The sequence below is a fragment of the Rhinolophus sinicus genome, chromosome 14, assembly GCF_057876585.1.
Source record: "Rhinolophus sinicus isolate RSI-liver-muscle chromosome 14, RSI-T2T, whole genome shotgun sequence".
Classification (NCBI taxonomy): domain Eukaryota; kingdom Metazoa; phylum Chordata; class Mammalia; order Chiroptera; family Rhinolophidae; genus Rhinolophus; species Rhinolophus sinicus.
Genome location: NC_142514.1, coordinates 180,858,561 through 180,880,561, shown reverse-complemented (window position 1 = coordinate 180,880,561; position 22,001 = coordinate 180,858,561). Strand labels below are relative to the sequence as shown.

At 51.6% G+C, this 22,001-nt stretch overlaps 2 protein-coding genes across 7 annotated transcripts; both read left to right on the top strand.

Annotated features, from left to right (window-relative positions):
* The first annotated feature begins 1,738 nt into the window (after window positions 1-1,738).
* Window positions 1,739-6,352, top strand: INTS5 (integrator complex subunit 5). 3 transcript variants are annotated; one of them, XM_019713956.3, is made up of 3 exons: window positions 1,739-1,878; window positions 3,208-5,900; window positions 6,149-6,352. In XM_019713956.3, exons 1-3 carry the CDS (start codon window positions 1,799-1,801, stop codon window positions 6,226-6,228), a joined length of 2,853 nt encoding a protein of 950 aa, XP_019569515.1. In that variant the 5' UTR covers window positions 1,739-1,798; the 3' UTR covers window positions 6,229-6,352. The 3 variants fall into 3 exon arrangements, with proteins under 3 accessions (XP_019569515.1, XP_019569516.2, XP_019569514.2); XM_019713957.3 differs by having other exon boundaries at window positions 3,208-5,914; XM_019713955.3 differs by having other exon boundaries at window positions 3,208-6,352.
* A 168-nt stretch (window positions 6,353-6,520) lies between these two features.
* Window positions 6,521-21,059, top strand: GANAB (glucosidase II alpha subunit). Of its 4 annotated transcripts, none has more exons than XM_019713934.3 (25): window positions 6,521-6,644; window positions 9,294-9,398; window positions 9,547-9,655; window positions 9,900-10,027; window positions 12,567-12,746; window positions 13,175-13,240; window positions 14,049-14,118; window positions 14,293-14,380; window positions 14,468-14,564; window positions 14,832-15,012; window positions 15,581-15,734; window positions 15,928-16,163; window positions 16,243-16,369; window positions 16,480-16,559; window positions 16,780-16,923; window positions 17,026-17,122; window positions 17,429-17,530; window positions 17,707-17,950; window positions 18,799-18,863; window positions 19,051-19,127; window positions 19,245-19,319; window positions 19,487-19,600; window positions 19,724-19,836; window positions 19,989-20,089; window positions 20,209-21,059. In XM_019713934.3, exons 1-25 carry the CDS (start codon window positions 6,607-6,609, stop codon window positions 20,316-20,318), a joined length of 2,901 nt encoding a protein of 966 aa, XP_019569493.1. In that variant the 5' UTR covers window positions 6,521-6,606; the 3' UTR covers window positions 20,319-21,059. The 4 variants fall into 4 exon arrangements, with proteins under 4 accessions (XP_019569493.1, XP_019569491.1, XP_019569495.1 ...); XM_019713932.3 differs by having other exon boundaries at window positions 20,206-21,059; XM_019713936.3 differs by lacking the exon at window positions 13,175-13,240.
* Window positions 21,060-22,001: the final 942 nt, after the last annotated feature.

The following is a 22,001-nucleotide window of genomic DNA, read 5'->3' as shown; positions in this document are numbered from 1 at the left end:
AATGGTGTAAAACATTTTCAACATCTTAGTATGGCCAATTTTCTCCCTGTGCCCAAGGCGGGAAGGAACTTGCTATGAAGAGTTTCTCAATCTGGCATTATACTAAGTCTTTTACATAAATGACCTCAAGTGGTTTTTGCACAAAGTCTGTAAGATATGAGACATCATGCTCATTTTATATAATAGATTAATAAAGGGGGGGGGACTCCAAACAGCTGGTCACTTGCTCAGGGTTACATTGCTAATAGCAGGCGTGAAGCCACATCTGTCCAGCCCCAAAATGAGCACGTTCAGATTATGAAATCCTCAAGAGCAAGGATCACACAGTAGTCTTATAGCTGGAAAAACTTATGTGGTGCAAAAGCCTCCTTTTACAGATCAAAAGTTGAGGCCCAGAGAAGAGAAGTGTTGGGTCCAAGTTTGAGGCAGAAATTGCCTCATATTTACTATCTTAAAACAGTTCTTGCCGGTAGGTGGTACATACACTTTGTGAGTGTTTGAACTTCTAAAATTTAAGAACAAATGAAGAATAATTAGTCATTTGGCTTTCAAAATACAATCACTTCAAAAGTATGTTTAGGTCCAGTTCCAACAAAAATAAAATTAAATTCTTCAACAAAGACCTGTTTTTATGAAATAGGAAACAGAAAAAGAAAAAAAGTATCTTTAGGACCTACCATCTGGTGTGATTTTAACTCACACTTCCATTGAGAGCAGCAAGCCCTCTGGTTAATACAGGCCTCAGAACCTACTTTCCTTTTCATTTATTCAACTGGCTACTTATTAAGAACCCATTAAGTGCCAAGCAACACTGCTGTAGGTGATGAAGATAGCCTTTAACAAAATAGGCAAAATCCTTATTTTCAAAGAGCTTATTTTCTGGAGTTTATTCAACAAATATAACAAAAAATACCTAATGCTTATTAAGAGCTCGCTTACTATCGCAGGCACTAAGTGCTATACAACGGAACATACGTACTACCCACCCGGTTTCAACTTTCACAACACTGTGAGGTAGTTGTACTATTATCATCCTCATTTACAGAGGAGGAAACAGGCATAGAGAGGTTAAGTACCCAGTCAGTAAGTGAAATAGCTGGAATTTAGGTAGACTGGCTGGAGTGGGGACTCTTGATGAGGTGTACTAACTCCTCACAGAGTTACCAAGCTTCCGTTCTGCAGCCATGGGGATGTGAGGTACAAAAGTCCCTACACTAGGAGGCTAGGGAGACAGCAAAGCCTAAACAATGGAGACTGATAAAAGGGTTGTAGTGCCAACGTAGGACTGGGAAGATACCTGGACTTCCTCTCCCCCCTCTCTATCCTTCTCTTCACCTTCTCTTACGAATTGTCTCTTCTTTCTTTCCCTCTCTTTTCCGCTCTTCCCTCCCCTTCCTTTAACTGTCACTGTTTCCTAATTAAAATGTCGCCTAATGCTTCATTTTTTAAAAAAACTTGTGAAGTTGAACATTTTGTATTTTGGGCTGTAGTAGAAATGATTAAAGCCAACTGTGAATGGCAGCAGCTAGCATTAGTTTGTGTATCGATGGCCCTTTGGGGAGAAAAAAAAGAGGTTGCATGGAGGGCGGGTTTACTTCCCGTTGTGATCTTCGCAGCCTGGCTGTGGGACCTTGGCACCGTAGGCACTGTGCGGAACCAATATATGAGAGCCGCGGAACACGCCGGATTGGTTTTCTTGAGAGGCCTCGTCGCTTGTTCCTTTCAGGTTTCCCGTCAACGCGCATGCGCTGCCTGCGCTCCGCCGCTCCCGCCTCGGGCTCGGGCTAAGGGCTCCGGGATGTCCGCGTTGTGCGACCCTCCCGGGGCCCCAGGGCCTCCCGGGCCTGCCCCGGCCACCCACGGTCCCGCGCCGCTCAGGTAGTCAGAGCCCCTGGCATCTTCCCCCACCGCGCGGCCCCGCGCCGATCCCCAGCTTTCTCGGCAGAAACCCAGGTCCTACCTCGAGAACTCGCGTCAGGGTTCTCAGAGATTCCTGGTTGGGTCTTCCCAGAACTCAGGGACTGCCTCACCAAAACTCTGGGCTCCAGTGCCCTCACTCCAAAGATCTCGGTACTGCCTCCCCTTAAGCCCCAATGCCTAGGTAACCCGGACCCTCGCCTTGCTCTCCCAAGAGTTGGGGATACCAGAATTCTTGGGAACCCTGCCCCTTTTAGACCGGAGGGAACCCAGGGTCTCCTGACTTCATGGAGACTCTCTGAGCACCCAGGCCTAGACACCTGCAGAGTGCTTCCTTCTAACCTTTTCCTGGCCTTCCAACGGAGACACTCCGCTCACGTTAGGGTGGTATTTGTTTATTTATTTATTTATTTTGAGGAACCAGAGAGGAATGGCACAGTCAGAACCCTGTCAGCCCTCGGAGGATACTGTCTTCTTTGGCAGAAAGGGCAATCAACAAGAGGAAGGAGCTTCTAAACCTCTTAAGACTGAACCCATATGTTTTGGGAGGAGAAGGGTTGAAAGGCATTGCCTTGTCTGTGCCCTGGGACATCCTGATTCCTAGGCACATTGATGGTGCTGGAAAGGTGGCTGTCGTTGATATGGAATCCAAGTGGTGGGTGGTTAGGATGCTTGCAGATATTAGGAGGGAGAGCCCTTAGTAAGGGGCAAGTTTGACCTTAAGATTTTCTTTCCATTAAGGGTAAAATTCAGAGTGCTTGTATTCTGGTGGGGAGTGCAGTCAAGTTAGTAAGGTATTTTTAAAGCAGATATTATACGAACACAATATACTCAGTCAATTCAACAGAAATTTATTGAGTACTTCCCATATACCATGCACATCCATAGAAGGGAATTCAGTGTTAAAATTTTAACACACAATGGTTACCCTCTTGGAGCTTATAGTCTAATTACTTAACTTTGGTTTCCATATCTGTAAAATGGGATCATAATAGTACTTACCTTATTGGGCTGGATTGAAATAATACATATCAAGTATTTAGAACAGTACCTGACACATTCTAAGAGTTACCTACTATTATTATTATTGAAAGAAAAATAGATAGCATTTATTGACTGAGTAGTGTGAAATAGATACAGTGCTTAAGTGTTTTATGAACATTATCTCATAAGGGGAGGTATAGTTAGCCTTATTTTACATAAAAAAGAAACAACTTCATGGAGGGAAGGGAATGTAACTTGCCCAACATCTCCCAGCATGCTAAGTCTGCTTCTCTTGTTTCCTTATAGTGCTCAGGAGCTGTCCCAGGAAATCAAGGCTTTTCTGAGTGGCGTCGACCCCATTCTGGGCCACCAACTCTCAGCCCGGGAACATGCTCGCTGTGGTCTTCTCCTGCTCCGCTCTTTGCCACCTGCTCGGGCTGCCGTGCTTGACCACTTGCGAGGCGTCTTTGATGAGAGTGTCCGGGCCCACCTGGCTGCCCTGGATGAAAGCCCTGTGGCTGGCCCACCTCATCTCCGTCCACCCCCACCCTCCCATGTCCCTGCTGGGGGACCTGGTCTAGAGGACGTGGTGCAGGAAGTGCAGCAGGTGCTATCTGAGTTCACCCGGGCCAACCCGAAGGCCTGGGCACCTGTGATTAGTGCATGGTCCATTGACCTCATGGGGCAACTCAGCAGCACATACTCAGGCCAGCACCAGCGTGTGCCCCATGTCACTGGCTCTCTCAACGAATTGCTGCAACTGTGGATGGGCTGTCCGGCCACACGCACATTAATGGACATCTATGTTCAGTGCCTCTCGGCTCTCATTGGTAGTTGCCCAGATGCCTGCGTGGATGCCTTGCTGGATACCTCTGTCCAGCATTCCCCACACTTTGACTGGGTTGTGGCCCATATTGGCTCCTCTTTTCCTGGCACCATCATCTCCCGAGTTCTCTCCTGTGGCCTTAAGGACTTCTGTGTTCACGGTGGGGCTGGAGGTGGAGCTGGTGGCAGTGGTGGCAGCTCTTCCCAAACCCCTTCTACAGACCCCTTCCCTGGATCTCCTGCTATCCCTGGGGAGAAGCGGGTGCCCAAGATTGCCTCAGTTGTTGGCATCCTAGGGCACCTGGCCTCCCGCCACGGAGACAGCATCCGACGGGAGCTCCTGCGAATGTTCCATGATAGCCTGGCAGGGGGCACTGGGGGCCGGAGTGGGGACCCCTCCCTTCAGGCCACAGTTCCCTTTCTCCTGCAGCTGGCAGTCATGTCACCAGCTTTGCTGGGCACAGTCTCTGGAGAGCTGGTGGATTGCCTTAAGCCCCCAGTTGTGCTGAGCCAGCTGCAGCAACACCTGCAGGGATTTCCCCGAGAAGAGCTGGACAACATGCTGAACCTGGCTGTGCACCTGGTGAGCCAGGCCTCGGGGGCAGGTGCCTACCGCCTGTTGCAGTTCCTGGTGGACACAGCCATGCCTGCCTCAGTCATTACCACCCAGGGCCTGGCTGTGCCAGACACTGTGCGTGAATCCTGTGACCGGCTGATCCAGCTGCTGCTGCTACACCTGCAAAAACTTGTTCATCACCGGGGAGGGTCTCCTGGGGAAGGTGTGCTGGGCCCACCTCCACCCCCCCGCCCTGTGCCCTTTCTAGATGCGCTAAGAAACCATGTTGGAGAGCTGTGTGGAGAGACGTTACGATTGGAACGGAAGCGCTTTCTCTGGCAACACCAGCTCCTGGGCCTGCTCTCTGTCTATACGCGGCCTAGCTGTGGACCTGAGGCCTTGGGCCACCTCCTGAGCCGAGCCCGAAGCCCTGAAGAGTTGAGTTTGGCCACTCAATTATATGCAGGGCTGGTCGTCAGTCTCTCTGGCCTCCTGCCCCTGGCCTTCCGAAGCTGCCTGGCTCGGGTGCATGCAGGGACTTTGCAGCCTCCCTTCACGGCGCGGTTCCTGCGCAACTTGGCACTGCTAGTGGGGTGGGAACAGCAGGGTGATGAGGGTCCTGCAGCCCTAGGGGCCCGGTTTGGGGAGTCTGCCTCAGCCCATCTGTCTGACCTGGCTCCTCTCCTGCTACATCCTGAGGAGGAAGTAGCTGAAGCTGCTGCCTCCCTCTTGGCCATTTGTCCCTTTCCTCCAGAAGCCCTGTCCCCCTCCCAACTCCTGGGACTTGTCAGAGCTGGAGTGCATCGCTTCTTTGCCTCTCTGAGGCTGCATGGCCCCCCAGGTGTGGCTTCAGCCTCCCAGCTTCTTACCCGGCTCTCTCACACCTCCCCTGCTGGGCTTAAGGCTGTCTTGCAGCTGCTAGTTGAGGGAGCCTTACATCGCGGCAACACAGAACTATTTGGAGGGGAATTGGATGGGGACAATGAGACTCTTTCAGCTGTCTCAGCTTCTTTGGCTTCTGCCTCCCTGTTGGACACAAACCGGCGGCACACTGCAGCTGTGCCAGGTCCTGGAGGGATTTGGTCTGTTTTCCACGCTGGAGTCATCGGCCGTGGCCTAAAGCCACCCAAGTTTGTCCAGTCACGGAATCAGCAGGAAGTGATCTATAACACCCAGAGCCTCCTCAGCCTCCTGGTGCACTGCTGCAGTGCCCCTGGGGACACTGAATGTGGGGGTTGCTGGGGGGCTCCCACCCTGAGCCCGGAGGCAGCCAAAGCAGTGGCAGTGACCTTGGTGGAGAGTGTGTGTCCTGATGCAGCTGGTGCTGAGCTGGCCTGGCCCCCTGAGGAGCACGCCAGGGCCACCGTGGAGCGGGATCTCCGCATTGGCCGGCGCTTCCGGGAACAGCCCCTGCTCTTTGAGCTTTTAAAGCTGGTAGCAGCTGCTCCCCCAGCCCTGTGTTACTGCTCCGTGCTGCTGCGCGGGCTGCTGGCCGCCCTCTTGGGCCATTGGGAAGCCTCTCGCCACCCTGATACAGCCCACTCCCCCTGGCACCTGGAGGCATCCTGCACCCTGGTAGCTGTCATGGCTGAGGGAAGCCTCCTGCCACCAGCCCTGGGTAATATGCACGAGGTATTTAGCCAACTGGCACCTTTTGAAGTGCGTCTGCTGCTGCTCAGTGTCTGGGGCTTTCTCCGGGAGCATGGGCCCTTGCCCCAGAAGTTCATCTTCCAGTCAGAGCGGGGCCGCTTCATCCGGGACTTCTCCAGGGAGGGTGGGGGTGAGGGTGGACCCCATCTAGCTGTGCTGCACAGTGTCCTCCACCGCAACATTGACCGCCTGGGCCTTTTCTCTGGCCGTTTCCAGGCACCTTCGCCATCCACTCCACTTCGGCAGGGGACATAGCCTTTTCCATGCTCCAGAAGCTGAGGGAGTTTGAGCAGTGAGACGGCGCTAAGGTGCTGCAGAAAGATGAAGGTTTCTCTTCTAAGACCTTGGCGTAAGGAGCGCTGTCACTTTTTTCTTCCCCCACCTTTTTTTTCTAAATAAAATTTGCCGATTTGAGAAAAACAGAGTCCAGTGCCTCTGTCTGATGCTTAGAGCTGGTAAAGTAGGACAGCTCCAGGCTCTGGACAATCCCGCCCCTTCCCTTCAGCCACGCCCCTTGCGAGATTTTAGAGTGCGCGCTCCGCCAATGGGACAGCCGCCCGACCGTTCTCGGGTCGGGCCAATCCGAAAGCCGGAAGGGGCGGGCGCTAATATACGTGGCTCAACGCGCGCGGGGGGAAGGGAGGCTCCGGGTCAAGGAGCAAACCCGGCACAAGATGGCGGCGGTAGCGGCAGTGGCGGCGCGTAGGAGGCGGTGAGGAGCCCGGAACCCGGGGACGCGCCCGGGACGCCCCCAGGCCCCCCAAGCCCTATATTTCTTATACTTGTATGTCCTCCTGAGACTCTACCATCCCCTGGCTTCGCGAGCACCTTTTGTCTCTCTGGAGGCGGCCTCAAGCGCCCCCAGCCTTCTCGCGGTAGATCCGCGCGGCGTTGGGGGCCCATGCTTCTGGTGCTCCCCGCTCCGGCGGTCAAGAAGGCCGCAGCTGTGCGCTCTCGTTGGCCTCGGCCGCTCTCAGCCGCCGCCGTCCCCTGGCAGCTCGCGGCGGTTAATGCTGCCGCCTCCTTCCTGCAGTGCGCGGGGCCATTGGGGCGGGGGACGAGACACGGCCCGGCCTCCGGGAATGCATCCTGCTGCCCTGCGGCCCCTCTGCCGGGCTGGAAGCAGCGCGGCAGCAGTCCCGCCTGCTCTACCCTTCCTGCCCTCCCCCCGGAGCCCCGTACCCTGCCCTTGTCTTCTTCACGTGGATACCAGCCCTGGCTTGTTCGGTGTTCACGCTCACTGGGCACTGCTGGGGCAGGGTCCAGTAAGTTCACAGTCTGTCTGGATGATGTTGCTCAAACACAACATGTAATAGAACGGTTTGGTCTGCGCTCTCGAGTTTATATTCCCGAAAAAACGGTTCGAAACAATCACCAGCGCCACAAAGCGTTTACCAGGATCTAACGGATGTACTAGGGTGGGAGAGGCGTGCAGCAATGAAAAAAGCGTGGGTCGTAAACCCAACTCTCTGGAAGCCTGTGATCTGAAACAATAAACGGGTGCCACTTGCCCCGAGGCTCATTCCTGATTTTGATTTTTGGACCATCTCTTGCTCAGGGACAGTCAAGGGATCCCTGAGTTCCTAGGGCCTTCCAACAGGTCACATCTGAAAGATCTTCTAGAAATCCTATCCCCGTTGACATCTTTCCAAACCCATTTTATAGATTGTGCAAATAGGACTCCAGAGCGTATTTAACTCACTGTACTTCTGGTTACTGCTGCTTTGGGCTGGTGGACCTGGGTTCAATGGGGCAGGGTGCCTGCTGCAGTCACTCCTCAGGACCTGGGCCACATTGCCTTGCTGTTGAATTTTCTGGTCATATTTCTTCTGCTTGTTTTGCTACTGCTTATTCCTTCTTGGCCTATTAAACCACAAGGCCTGGTGTTTTCCTCAGCTTTCTGCCTGGTCTGGCTAGCTTCGCACATTCTTCTGGAACCAGAGCACCTACTGTGTTCTGTGATCTTTCTGGTCATTTTCTTGCCCTTTAGCTTTCAAGCAGGTACTGAGACTAATGCTGGAGACAGTATGTATAATAGGCCCTACTCTTTAGTTTCCCTATTAGCAGGTTGCAAAGTTTTAATGCTTAGAAGAAGCCTGTGTTTCTGTTTGTATTTTTCTCCTCTGTTTGGAAGCTCTTGGACTACCTGCATCAGTCACTGGCAGAACATGTTTAAAATGCAGATTCCCGGGTTTCGGGAATCTTCATTTAATAAGCACTACAGGTGATTCTTAGCAGACACTAAAGTTTGAGGACCCCTATTTAGGATATATGCAGAATGGATGAATAGATCCTTCAAACTAACTAACAAGCCTACTAAGTCCCTTGTCTGTCATTTGGTACTACATTGGGGAAGTGCGAGTTTGTGTTAACCGTGGGGTGACGGTCCTCAGCGGGGCAGGCCCAGCTGGTGGTTAGTGCGCTGTATTGTGCATCGTGAAGAACATGAACCACAAAGTCAGAGCTGAATTCAATCCCAATTTCACCCCTTAACTAGCTGTTCACTCTTGGATGAATTATTGAACTTTTTATGCCTGTTTTCCCATCTGGGAAAAACCTCAACCCTACATTCACCAAGAAAATCAAAGGAAAAGAGGTAGTGTGTGTAAAGAAGTGATTCTGAGCAGTGGTTGCCCATGGGAGTTGTTTAGGGAGCTTTTTAAAAATTCTGATGCCCAGGCTTCTCTTCAGACCAGTTAGATCAGAATCACCGGGGTCTGGTTGTTGACACTTAAAAACTGCAGGCAGAGTTGAAAACTAGGGATAGAAAGCAGTTAGCCAGGCCCCTGAGAGAACAATAGGATTCAATACAAGTTAGCTATTGTTATTCTTTTCAGACTTAGGTAGCGACAGTGGTGACTTATTTTGAAGATACAGGAGTGGAGATCAGAGGATCAGGATGCTTGGGGTGCTAGGGGGTATTAGGACCATAGGAACTGTGACCAGCAGGCGTGCTGAGGGGACATCTTTTCCACTGGAACTCCACCCAGTGCCGTGGCCGTGGAAATGCCTTTTTTGTCTCCCTGTTCCATATACGTGGTACCACCGCTTCCCCTGGGGCTGGCTGTTATTGCTCCTTTCCTCTGAGATGCTGATGTAACCAGAGTCAATTCCAGGGTCTCTGAAGGCCAAGGATCTTTTGTCCGCTTCCCCTGCCTTTTTAAAGAAAAGGTATAAGTGAGCCAATTCCTCAGGCCTGACGCTTAACCCCATGCCCACTCTGCCTTCTTTTCTGTTTAATGGGACTCCATCTTTCTTCCTTCTTTTCTGAGCTCTTTTGGGGTTGTGGACTTTACCTCTGAAGGTGGGGCCCTTTCTGAACCCATGCTGATTGTGCCCTCTTTGTTCTTTTTCTCCTTAGGTCTTGGACAGGTTTGGTACTGGCTTGTTTAGGGATCTGCCTGGGAATTTCCCTTGCTGTGGATAGAAGCAACTTTAAGACCTGTGAAGAGAGTTCCTTCTGCAAGTATGATATTTCTAGTAGAGTGAGATGGAAAGTAGGGTAATGTGGGAAGTATCTATGGCAGACCGGGTAGCCTGGGGACACTACAGGTGATAGGGGGACCTATGGACATTGAGTGCCCTCCCACGTTCTTAACCATTTCACTTGGCAGGCGGCAGCGCAGCATACGGCCAGGCCTTTCTCCATACCGAGCCTTGCTGGACTCTCTGCAGCTTGGTCCGGATGCCCTCACAGTCCATCTGATCAACGAGGTCACCAAGGTCAGGGGAGAAAAGAGTCTGGCGTGTGTGTGGGGAATGGCTAAGGGCCAATTCGGGAAGGGGATCCTATAGCCAACATCTTGTCCTAGGCTAATCTTGGGACTTGTACTTTGTGAGGAATTCAGATCTCAGGTCCTTTAGGCAAAGGGCTAGGAGGAGGAGACCCCGCAGGAGGGAGTGGGTTTAGAGGGCAATCCATGGTGTAGTCCTCTCCTTTCTCCAGATTCAAACCTCTGCCCTGCAGGTGTTGCTGGTGCTGGAGCTCCAAGGGCTTCAAAAGAACATGACTCGGATCAGGATTGATGAACTGGAGCCCCGGAGGCCGCGATACCGCGTGCCAGACGTGTTGGTGGCGGATCCCCCCACAGCTCGGTAAATGTTTCCAGGGAAACCTATCCGTTTCCATAGCCCCTTTTTCCTTCCTGATGATTTTTTATTTGACAGCTGACTTTCTTTCCCACATTGGGATAATAGCTGACTAGCTCCTTGCCACTCTCCTCAACCTTTCTCTCTCTCTTCTCTGTTTCACTTATTTTCTCTTTCACCATTTAATCTTCATTCATTCAGTAGATACTGCTTCCTCTTCAGGTCCTGAGCTAGGTGCTAGCGACATAAGAGGAAATGAACAAGGCACAGATCTTGCCCTCGAGAAATACAGTGTCTCTGTTGTTCCTTCCTCCCTTCCCTTCTATTTCCTTCTCCCTGTCTCACTCATTTCTTTTTCCTCAGATATTTGGAATAAGATTACTCAAAATCTTAGGTCATGACTCACTGTCACCATTGTTCCATGCATGGCTAGTAAGTGTTGAATTTAGAAAATAACATAAATCCTCCACCCTTGAAACCCTCTACTTCCCTCTGCTTGTCACTGTCCTGTACCCCAGCGATGATCATTGCTCTGAAGTTGATCATCCCTTTGGCTTTTTGTTCTTAGAGTTGCATTGTGTGTGTATGTACACGAATACGTGTACATGCTTGTATATATGTGCCTAAGCAATAAATGATGTGGTTTTGTTCCTTTTTGAACTTTCTAGGGATAGTGTACTAATGAATGTCTTCTGGGATTTCCTTTTTTCACCTAACTTTATTTAACTCTGTTGCATGTAGCTCCAGTTCATTTTTTCTGCTGTATAATGTTGTATGCCTATATCCCGACTTATTTTTCCATTTCTGTGTTGATGGACATTTGGGTTGTTTCCAGTGTTTCGCTATACATGGTGTTGGCATGAACGTTCTTGTCCATGTCTCCTGTGTCCCTCTGCCGGAGTTTCTGTTTGGCATATAGCTAGGAGAGGAGCTAGAATATGGAAACGATCAACTTCCCAAGATAATGCCAGAGTGGCTTACCAGTTTACACTTCCACCTGTGGTATATGACAGACCCCATCGATCCATACCCTCCGCAACCCTTGGTGCTGTTGGACTTAATTTTTGTCAGTAGAATGGGTATAGAATGATACCATGTGGTGGTCTTGGCTTGGTTGTCTTTCCCAGTTTATTGAGATTGAGCGTCTCTTCATATGTTTATCTGTCATTCTGACTCACTGGCCTGTGAAATGGTAATTGCCACCTGTGGTTATTTTCCTTTTATGTTGTTTGTCCTTATTGATTTGTAGAAATTCATTAGTCTTGATATTAATTCTTTATCATTTATATTTATTTAAGCTATCTTTTCCAGGTTGTAGCTTATCATTTTATTTTATTTTTATTTTATTTATTTTTTATTGGGGAATATTGGGGAACAGTGTGTTTTTCCAAGATGTCAAGTCGTTTTTCAATCTAGTTGTGGAGGGCACAGCTCACTGGTCCACGTGGGACTCGAACCGGCGACCTTGGTGTTATGAGCACCACGCTCTAACCCCTGAGCCAACCAGTTGTCTACTGGTGTCTCAGCTCCAAGCTCAAGCCCGTTATTTCCCACTGGCCCATGTGGGAATTGAACCAGTGACCTTGGTGTTGTGAGCACCGCACTCTAACCACTGAGCCAACCTATCGCCATCTAGTGGCTCAGCTCCGAGCTCAAGCCTTTGTTTTCAATGTAGTTGTGGACGGCGCAGTTAGTTCACTGGCCCATGTGGGAATCGAACCGGCAACCTTGTTAAGAGCTCACGCTCTGACCAACTGAGCCATCCGGCCACCCCCTCATTTTATTTTCTTAAAGGTACCTTGAAAAAAATTTTATTTTAATTTTAGAATAGTTCTACATTCATAGGAACATTGCAAGAATGTTATGAGTTCCTATATATTCTCCATTCCTGTTTTCCCCTATTGTTAACATTAGTCTGGTACATTTGTCATGTCTAACGAGTTGGTACAGTTACTAACTAAGTCCATATTTTATTCAGATTTCCTGAGCTTTTACCTAATGCCCCTTTTTCTGTTGCAGGATCCCGTCTTGGATACCATATTATATTTAGTTGTATCTCCTTAGGCTCCTCTATCCTGGGGTAGTTTCTCAGACTTCTCTTGTCTTTTTATAAATAGAAGTTCTAAATGTTAGTGTTGTCAGATGGATCAGTCTTTTATCTTTTGCTGTTAGCATTTTCTAAGTTACGTTTAAGTAATCCTAATCTACCTCCAGTCATAATCTGTCTGGAGTTGATACTTGTATCTGTTATGAGGTAGGAATATGATAACATTATTTCCTACCCAGGAAATCTGTTTTTCATCTCCATTATTAAGTAATCCCCCTTAGTCCTCCTGACCTCACTGAGCTGCCGTGCTACCAATGTTCTAAGTATTCTTGGGTCTCTTTCCAGGCTCTTTATTTGGTTCCTTTGGTGAGTTAGTCTATCTCTGCACTGTTACCACACTGCCTATAGCTCTTTGCAAGTCCCCCCTTCTTGTGAAGTGTCGCAGCTACACTCTTGGTCCTTTGCACTTCCTTATATCTCTTTTGACCTCTTTCCCAGACTTTCTGTCTCTGGCCACGATGACAACAGTGTGGAGCTAACTGTGGCTGAAGGACCCTATAAAATCATCTTGACAGCACGGCCATTCCGCCTTGACCTGCTCGAAGACCGCAGCCTTCTGCTCAGTGTCAATGCCCGAGGACTCTTAGCTTTTGAGCACCAGAGGGCCCCCAGGGTCTCGTGAGTACAGGGGTTGGGACTGAAGGCGACCTAGTGTGAAAGAGCCTTAGGTGTGTTGTGGGTCTGGTACTGGGTTCCTGGGAGAAGACAGGGTGGCAGGATAGCCAGGTAGGGGCTGAGGGCTGGGAGAAACTGTTAGGGAGGGTAGGAAGCAGGCTGGGTTGCAGTTGTCTTCGTTTCCTCTGCAGACCAGGAGGCAGTCACTTTTGTCCCTGAGCTGTACCCTGTGCACCTCCTCTGAGAGGCCTGCCTGGGTCTGCCTTTCCCTCTTCCCCTTCTCACGCCATCACATTTCCCAGATTTATTTTCTTCCTCCCCCCTGCCCCATCTCTGGAAGTTTGTCGACTGAAACTCACTTTTATGTTTCTGTTTTTGTGTTGGTTTTGTGCCTCCTTTTCCCCTTCCCTACCCATCTCCTCCTGCCCTAGTTTCTCGGATAAAGTTAGTCTCACGCTCGGTAGCATTTGGGATAAGATCAAGAACCTTTTCTCTAGGTAAATCCATGGCCACTGGTACTGTATGCGTTCCCTCTGCCCTTACCCACCCTTCACTCTGGCCCCCAGGGGAAGGTGCCCCAGACCCTTTTGTGCCCTGCCCTTCATCACCTCTCTTTCTCCAGCTATGTGGTATCTGGTCCCTGTTCCCTATTCTCCTGACTGGGAGTCCCCTGGGAGAAGGAAGATGATGTGTTGGAAGTACTTAAGTAATGTAGGGAGCTGGCTTTGCCGAGCGGTGGAGAGATGCTGCTTGTTGCTGGGGTTCCTGGCTCTCAGCTGGGGTGCACTGAAGCTCTGGGCAGAGCTGCTTGCCAGCCTCCCTTGAAAGCATTCTTTGGCACAACCTCTGTTTGAGTCCCTGCGTATATCTGTAGAGGCTTGTTCATGGTATGACCCACTTGCCTTTGCAAAACCCTTGTGTCTGGCCAAGAGGCTGAATCCCAGTGAGGGCAGATGGGGCCAGAGTCTCTCCGTGGAGGCAGCAGAGCCAGGACTGGCTTCCGAACCCAGGCCCTTGAACCTGCCTGTCTTTTGGAATGCCGGCAGAGGCTGATGATTTGGGCCTGTGTGTGGAAGGCATCTCCTGGTGGCATTGACTCCTCATTTCCCTTTCTCATTTCTCTCCTCGTCCTTTGCACACTTATCTGTTTTCTGGGGGTCCCTCTCCAAGCTTTAACATTCAGTCCCTTCCTCCAATGCCTTCGTTCCTTTGGACCCTTGGCTCTCTATTCCCTCACCCCTCCTTCCACTAGCCCCTCGTCCCTGCCCCCTCTGGATTGGAGCAGACAGCTCTCCTACCTTCCAGGCAAGGAACAAAAGACCCAGCTGAGGGCGATGGGGCCCAGCCCAAGGAAGCTCCTGGGGATGGTGACAAGGCAAGTCGGTGGAGGTGGGTGGTTGGAGCACAGGGCTGGCTGGGAGGTTGGAGGGGAAAGGCCCATGAGAAACTTGAGCTTAGTCTTGCAATCAGGGATGGGATTTAGAAAATGGGTGGGAGAAGAGAGAGGAGTGGTGTGTGATTGGGTATTGGTCTGCTTTCCTCCTCACAGCCAGAAGAGACCCAGGGGAAGGCAGAGAAAGATGAGCCAGGAGCCTGGGAGGAGACATTCAAAACTCACTCTGACAGCAAGCCATATGGTAAGGGACTGGGAGAGCCGTGGGCAGGGGCGCAGGGAGTCCTCGCGAGGTAGACGCTCTGGAACTCATCTTTTGCTTTCCTTCCAGGCCCCACGTCTGTGGGTTTGGACTTCTCTCTGCCAGGCATGGAGCATGTGTATGGGATCCCTGAGCATGCAGACAGCCTGAGGCTGAAGGTCACCGAGTGAGTTCCATGGTGACCTCAGGGTATAGGGGGAGAGAGGGGTCGGAGGTCAGGGCTGTGGGGAGATGTGCATGCAGATGTGCACGGACAAGCATGGATCACTTCCTGTGCCCAGATCACCTTTGGCGATTAGAAAATTCTTTTTTTGTTGTTTCTTAATTTTTCCTTGAGAAAGGGTAGGAGGGTCAATTCTTACCCCTCACCTGTGTCTATGGGATGGAGGTTGTATGTGTCAGGGCCTGGGCCAGTCTGTCTGTCTGTCCACAGGGGTGGAGAGCCGTATCGCCTCTACAATTTGGATGTGTTCCAGTACGAGCTGTACAACCCGATGGCCCTGTACGGGTCTGTGCCTGTGCTCCTGGCACATAGTCCTCATCGGGACCTGGGCATCTTCTGGCTCAATGCTGCAGAGACTTGGGTTGACATATCCTCCAACACGGCGGGGAAGGTGAGAGCACAGGCGCGGGGAGCAGTAAGGGAGGGAGTCCTCAGGCCTGGAGACGGGTGTGCTGGGCCATGAACTTTGAAGATAGCCGATTTGGGCTTGGCTGAGAGAAGGGGCCTGGGCCTTGTGAGCAGCCTTGAGTTCCCCAGTCACTTCCAGAAGACACACACTGGGGAAGGTAGTGACCTTTTTGCATTTATTGTCAGTACATTTGTTACTGAGTTCATATCATGTGCTAGATACTTTTCTGGGTGCTGGGGATGTAGTGGTCATTGAGGTGGGAGAGGGCCTCACTCTCAGGAAGGCGTTAAGCAAATAGCAAAGACAGCAAGATGAGTTCAGTGGTGGTAAGTGCTGAGAAACAAATGCCGCAGTCACGTGGTGTGTACGGGGGCCGTGCTGCTAAATGGTGGGGTCCATTAAAGCCTCACTGAGGAGGTATCTTAATCTTAGCCCAGAGTGACTCGTTAGGAGCCAGCCTTGTGAAGATTTTGAGGAGAACCTTGCTGCTTTGTCTTGGGGTTGGGGCATGAGAGGGCGTGTGTTGGACTTCTCTCTGCTCCCTCTACAGACCCTGTTTGGGAAGATGCTAGACTACCTGCAGGGCTCTGGGGAGACCCCCCAGACAGATGTCCGCTGGATGTCGGAAAGCGGCATCGTCGATGTCTTCCTGCTGCTGGGGCCCTCCATCTCTGACGTCTTCCGGCAGTATGCCAGTCTCACAGGTACGTGGCACCCCGCGCTGTCAGCCAGCGGCCTCCTCCGGCCCTTATCTTCTTGAGAGGGTCACTGCATTTTCAGAAGTCCTGTGCCCTTCAGCCTCTCTAGTTTACAAGCCTCCCTCAATTTCTGGGTGTCCCCACTGGCCCCAGGTTGGCCTGACCCCACTGTGACCCCCGTCCCTCACTGAACCTGCAGGGACCCAGGCATTGCCCCCGCTCTTCTCCCTCGGCTACCACCAGAGCCGCTGGAACTACCGGGACGAGGCCGACGTGCTGGAAGTCAATCAGGGCTTCGATGACCACAACCTGCCCTGTGATGTCATCTGGCTGGACATTGAGCATGCTGATGGCAAGCGGTACTTCACCTGGGACCCCAGCCGTTTCCCCCAGCCCCTCACCATGCTTGAGCACCTGGCCTCCAAGAGGCGGAAGGTAAGAGGACTGCAGCCACGGTTGGTCTCTGGCGTAGGAGCCCTGGGGAGCTCTGACCACCCGTGTTCCTCTCTCCCAGCTGGTCACCATTGTGGATCCCCACATCAAGGTGGACTCTAGCTACCGCATACACGAAGAGTTGCAGAACCAGGGTCTGTATGTTAAAACCCGGGATGGCTCTGACTACGAGGGCTGGTGCTGGCCAGGTAGGTGGTGCAGGCCCAGAATTGAGGTAGAGATTATTGGAAGACGAAGGAGGTAGAATGGTGGCCATTTTGCCCCTTGAGGGTTGACAGCCACCCTGAACTTCTCCTAGGCGCAGCTGGTTACCCTGACTTCATCAATCCCGCAACGAGGGCCTGGTGGGCTAACATGTTCAACTTTGACAATTACGAGGTATAGCTTGCCTCTCCCGACTTGCATCTGTCTTTCCCACCCTGCCTCCTTGAATCCTCTGCTTGTTAACCCGGCTATGGTTGGTTGCCTGTAAATATATCAGGAGCCTTGATGATCCCTGAGAAATGCATCTTTTTGGATTCCTAGGAGCTCTTTGCTCTGACACTGTCTTTTTTCTCCCCTTTGTCCTTCTGTCCTCATTTGTGCCTTGTGTTCTCAGGGCTCAGCTCCCAACCTCTATGTCTGGAATGACATGAATGAACCATCTGTGTTCAATGGTCCTGAGGTCACCATGCTCAAGGACGCCCAGCATTACGGGGGCTGGGAGCACCGAGACGTGCATAACATTTATGGCTTCTACGTGGTAAGGGGCTGAGAGAGGAGGGACTGAGGGCTGGGGAACCTGCAACAGGTGACAGCTGGCTTTTGCTCCTCACTGCCCTTCCTCTCTCCTGTCTCCACTCAGCACATGGCAACTGCTGATGGGCTGGTGCTGCGCTCCGGGGGTGTGGAACGCCCCTTTGTCCTGAGCAGGGCTTTCTTTGCTGGCTCCCAGCGCTTTGGTAAGATTTGGAGAATAGAGCCGGAGAAGGTGTGAGGGCCAGATGGGAGGAGCCGGGGCCTAGACCTGGTTCTCCGAGAAATCTGCCCATGCAGCCATCCTGTGCGAACTGCACACTGTATCCTCTGGGCTCTGCACTTTAAGGGGATCCAGGGAGTGGGAGGTCCGTTCAAGTGCTCTTGTGAACTCTGCCGTCTTCAAGAGGACCCTGGGGGCCCCAGAGCAGATGTGGCAGGTCAGGGAGGTCAGCTACGTAAAATGCTGAGCCGTCACTGTTTGCAATCTCCGTCCCTCTTGTCTTCCTCAGGAGCTGTGTGGACAGGGGACAACACTGCTGAATGGGACCATCTGAAGATCTCCATCCCTATGTGTCTCAGCTTGGGGCTGGTGGGACTTTCCTTCTGTGGGGGTGAGAGGCGGAAGAATTTGGGGTCCTCGGTTTGGTGGGAGAGGGGCAAGGCAGAGGGCACGGGACCTGGGTGTGAACAGAGAGCTGAGAGTCCAGCGTGGGGCTTTGGGGAGCTCCTAGGCAGCAGCTGTCTTTCACCCTCTTTTCCAACCTACTTCCTCCGTCTCCTCTCCCAGCGGACGTGGGCGGCTTCTTTAAGAATCCAGATCCAGAACTGCTTGTGCGCTGGTACCAGATGGGTGCCTACCAGCCCTTTTTCCGGGCACATGCCCACTTGGACACAGGGCGGCGAGAGCCGTGGCTGTTACCATCTCAGTACCACGACATAATCCGAGATGCCTTGGGCCAGCGATACTCCTTGCTGCCTTTCTGGTATACCCTCTTCTATCAGGCCCATCGTGAAGGGATTCCTGTCATGAGGTGAGCTAATCAGCTGGGTCTGTGTCGTATGGGCTGAGGTGGCTGGGGACAGTAGGGACTGAGCTCTGTTTCTGGGCCTCTCTCTTTACTCCCCAGGGCCTTGGAAGGATGAAAATCTGATTTCAAGGTCAAAAGTAAGCAGAGACTAACAAGGACGAATAGCAATAGACATATGGGGTGCTTATGACACGTCAGGCCTTATTCATCACTACTCCCCGATCCCGAAACAAGGCAGACAAGTGTCTTAACCTTGTGGAATGTACATTCTTGGGAGGAAGACAGACATGTAAACAAATATATAAATAAGAAAATTGCCAGCAATGATAAGCTCTTTGAAGAAATAGGAGAGGGTAATGGAATTATTCCACAAATGGCCTTTCTGAGAAGGCCATGTGAGATGAGGCCTAACTGATGAGTAAGAGCTTTTTGTGATCTAGAGGAAGAATGTTCCAAATAGAGGAGACTCCAAGTGGGAAAATTCTAAAGTGGAAATGAGTTTGCTGTGTTCTAGGGGTAGAAAAAACCGGTATGTATCAGGAGTAAGGATCCAGAGGGAGAGGTAGATGAGGTGGGAGAGGAAAATCCGACCTGATCCTGGAGGGCCTTTCAGGCCAAGATAACTGAGTGGCCACTGGAAAGCTGCTGTGCAAAACAGTTTCAAGAGGGGACAGGGCAGGAGGAGGCAGGGACATGGGTTAGGGAGCTAGATGCCTAGCACGGTGAGGCTGCGTAGCTGAGGCCTGAAGCCTGCCCAGACTGGCTGTAAGCTCCTGGGTCTTCCCCCTCTGCTGTTCTCATCACCAGTTCCTGAGGGAGTGTCTTCCTTTCTTGTCTTGCTTCCTTCCTAGGCCCCTGTGGGTGCATTATCCTCAGGATGTGACCACCTTCAGTATAGATGATCAGTTCCTGCTTGGTGAGAAATGGGGGGGACAGCTGGTGGTGGGCGGGGCTAGGGCTGAGAAGTGAGCACTATGGGAGAACTGTGTGGATGCCCAGGGAGGGAGGGGTGAGGGAGGCTGGTGGTGCAAGGAGGCAGGCGCTTCGGTGCCCCGTCTGGGAACTGGTTGCCTCAGTTGAGGGTTGATTCTGGTGTGTTTTAGGGGATGCGTTGCTGGTTCACCCTGTTTCAGACTCGGGGGCTCACGGTGTGCAGGTCTATCTGCCTGGCCAAGGGGAGGTGAGTTAAGGAAGGGTGTGGTGGGGAATGATGATGGTGGAGGCCAAAGGGGATAAATGGGGAGGGGGCCCTGTGCACGGAGTGACCGTGACCGAGTGTATCTCCTGCCGCCCACAGGTGTGGTATGACGTTCAGAGTTACCAGAAGCATCATGGTCCCCAGACCCTGTACCTGCCTGTAACTCTGAGCAGTGTGAGTATGCCTGGCCCGGCTGCCAGCTCCTTCTGCCTGTAGGTTTCCAGAAGGGGAGAGAGTGTGTGCTTTGAGGTCCAGTACTGCAGACGGGCAAGAGCAAAGGATGCTGCAGGACCGAGGTTGGACAACAGGGTGACTTCATGCCAGCGCTGCTCTTGCCCTAGATCCCTGTGTTCCAGCGTGGAGGGACCATCGTACCTCGATGGATGCGAGTGCGGCGTTCTTCAGACTGTATGAAGGATGACCCCATCACTCTTTTCGTTGCACTCAGCCCCCAGGTGAGAGCATAGGCAGAGAGCCTCCTCAGCCATCTGCCTACCTTCCTAGGATTCAGTCCTCTGGGGATGGGCCCCTCACTTGCTCTTGGGCTCAGGCTCTCACCTGTTTCACTTCGTCCCCAGGGTACAGCCCAAGGAGAGCTCTTTCTAGATGATGGGCACACATTCAACTATCAGACTCAACATGAGTTCCTACTACGTCGATTCTCATTCTCTGGCAACACCCTTGTCTCCAGGTAATGAGGTGTCTGTTCCGCCTTGGCAGCCTCAGGAGGAGGCTGGGCCTTGGGGATGCTCACAGCTCACTGCCTCGCGACCTTGCCCTGGGTCTCCTCCTTCTGCTCCAACATCTTTCTCTCTGATGGGCATCCATTTTTGCTCCATGCAGCTCAGCAGACCCCAAAGGCCACTTTGAGACACCAATCTGGATTGAGCGGGTGGTGATAATAGGGGCTGGAAAGCCAGCTGCCGTGGTACTCCAGACAGACGGTGAGTGATCTGCCCCCAGGGTGAGGAAAGGGGGGAAGCAGGGGCAGGGTTGGGACCCCTTGCCTGTGGGAAAGGAGCTGTTACTGCTGTGGCTATGGCACTCTTTCTTCCTCCAGCAGGATCTCCTGAAAGCCGCCTGTCCTTCCAGCATGACCCTGAGACCTCTGTGTTGGTCCTGCGCAAGCCTGGCGTCAACGTGGCATCCGACTGGAGTATTCACCTGCGATAACCCAAGGGACGCTGCGGGGTGGGAGGGGTGCGGTGGTGATGAGAGTTACTCTTTTTTCTGCCTTGAAGTTTGACCGTCCCCCCCTAAGACCCAGATTCTGCCAATATCTGGGCAGGATGAGAGAGCTATCCCTGGGCTCTGAATTCCTCTTGTGATCTGACCTCTCCCACCCATTGACACCAAATCTCCCTTCATCCCCCAACACTGTTGCTCTGTCTGGAGCACATTACCTGTGAAGACCTGGGGACCACAGCGCCCTTGCTTTCCCTTGTCTTTCTTTTGTGGGTCCTGAATCCTCTAGACCCTGTCCATTCATGCCTCTCGTGTTGATGCCATTTCTTGGAAGAAGATAAAGGAGGTGAGCTTTAGGGCTCCTTTTCTCCTTCCCCTTCCCTCCTCACCAAACTGCTTTCCCTCTTATTTCTTCCTCTTGGCTCTGTCAGCCCTCCCCGGTTTATGCCCCACTGATAGGCTGGGACCACCCTTTACCTGATAAGGGATGAATGGATCAAAGGAGTGAGGTTGCAGAGAACTTCCCCTTCCCTCTCTTCCCAACCTTTCCTCTCCCCGATTCCTTCTAGAGCTGCTGCAGTTCTGACAGGGGCAGTTCTACCTCCCCTGTCCCTTAGGGGAAAGAAGTTTCCACTCTTTAAGAGGGGGTGGGCATTAAATTTCTTTTGCCCCCTTTTTGTCCCCTTGAGGGGCATTTAAAATGGAGAAATCAATGGTGGTTTCATTGAATCACGGTCACTTGTATTTATTACTGGGGGAAGGCTGAGGGTGGGGGGAGATGATCATGTGTGCCCAGGGTTGGCCTGAAGCCCTGGGTGGGGGTGGGGAGGACTCACTGGGGATGCGGGGGCATATTTGTGAGAATTTTTTTTTTTACTTCCTCTTGGCCCCCAGCTGTGACAGGTTTTGATAAAAGGAGAAACAATAAAGAGATAAACCATAAATAACTATCCATGTCTGTAGTTCTGGCCTGAATCACAGACGCTTAGAAGACTGAGGGCCTGACATTTTCATCTAGCCTCAGCATAAGCCTTGTCCATTCAGCAAAATAAGCAAGTGCAAGCCTTCCTCAGATTGCTAGGTACCAGTATTTTTATAGAGGAGCCCCACAAAATCGTCAGATTGTGAACAAAGGGGCTATGCAATAAACTTGGTGAGCTTGGGGACCACGTGGCAGGCCTGACAAGCTCAGTGGCCAAAAGTAACCACACAGGATGGTCTGATCACAAATTCCTAACTGGGCAGGTCATAGCGAGTAGTCACATCCCAAGCCTATAGCTTCCTTAGCAGAGGTCAATCTTTAAATGAGCTCTGTCCATCGTTCTTATGCATCTAAAATAACATACTTTTGAAATGTCCGTCATTTTATTTTCCTTCCCCTAAAGGAACAACCACAGGCGCCAGAGCACAAGACCACCAGAGCACGAGACCACAGACCCCCTCATTGTTAACCTTGTTCCCACATACCATGTCTGTGCTGTAAACGTTAATTATTCTGTTGCACCAGTGTGTCTCTCCATTTTGCCTTTTATCCAATCCTAGAGATTTCCCCACTATGCTTTCTCCTGCCTCTAATCTACCACCAGTGGATTTCATGCACCTTCCTTGGTGTCTTCTCTTTTGCTTTTAATGGGATGCAAAACTGCCCTTGTCTGGAGCATTTGAGGTCTT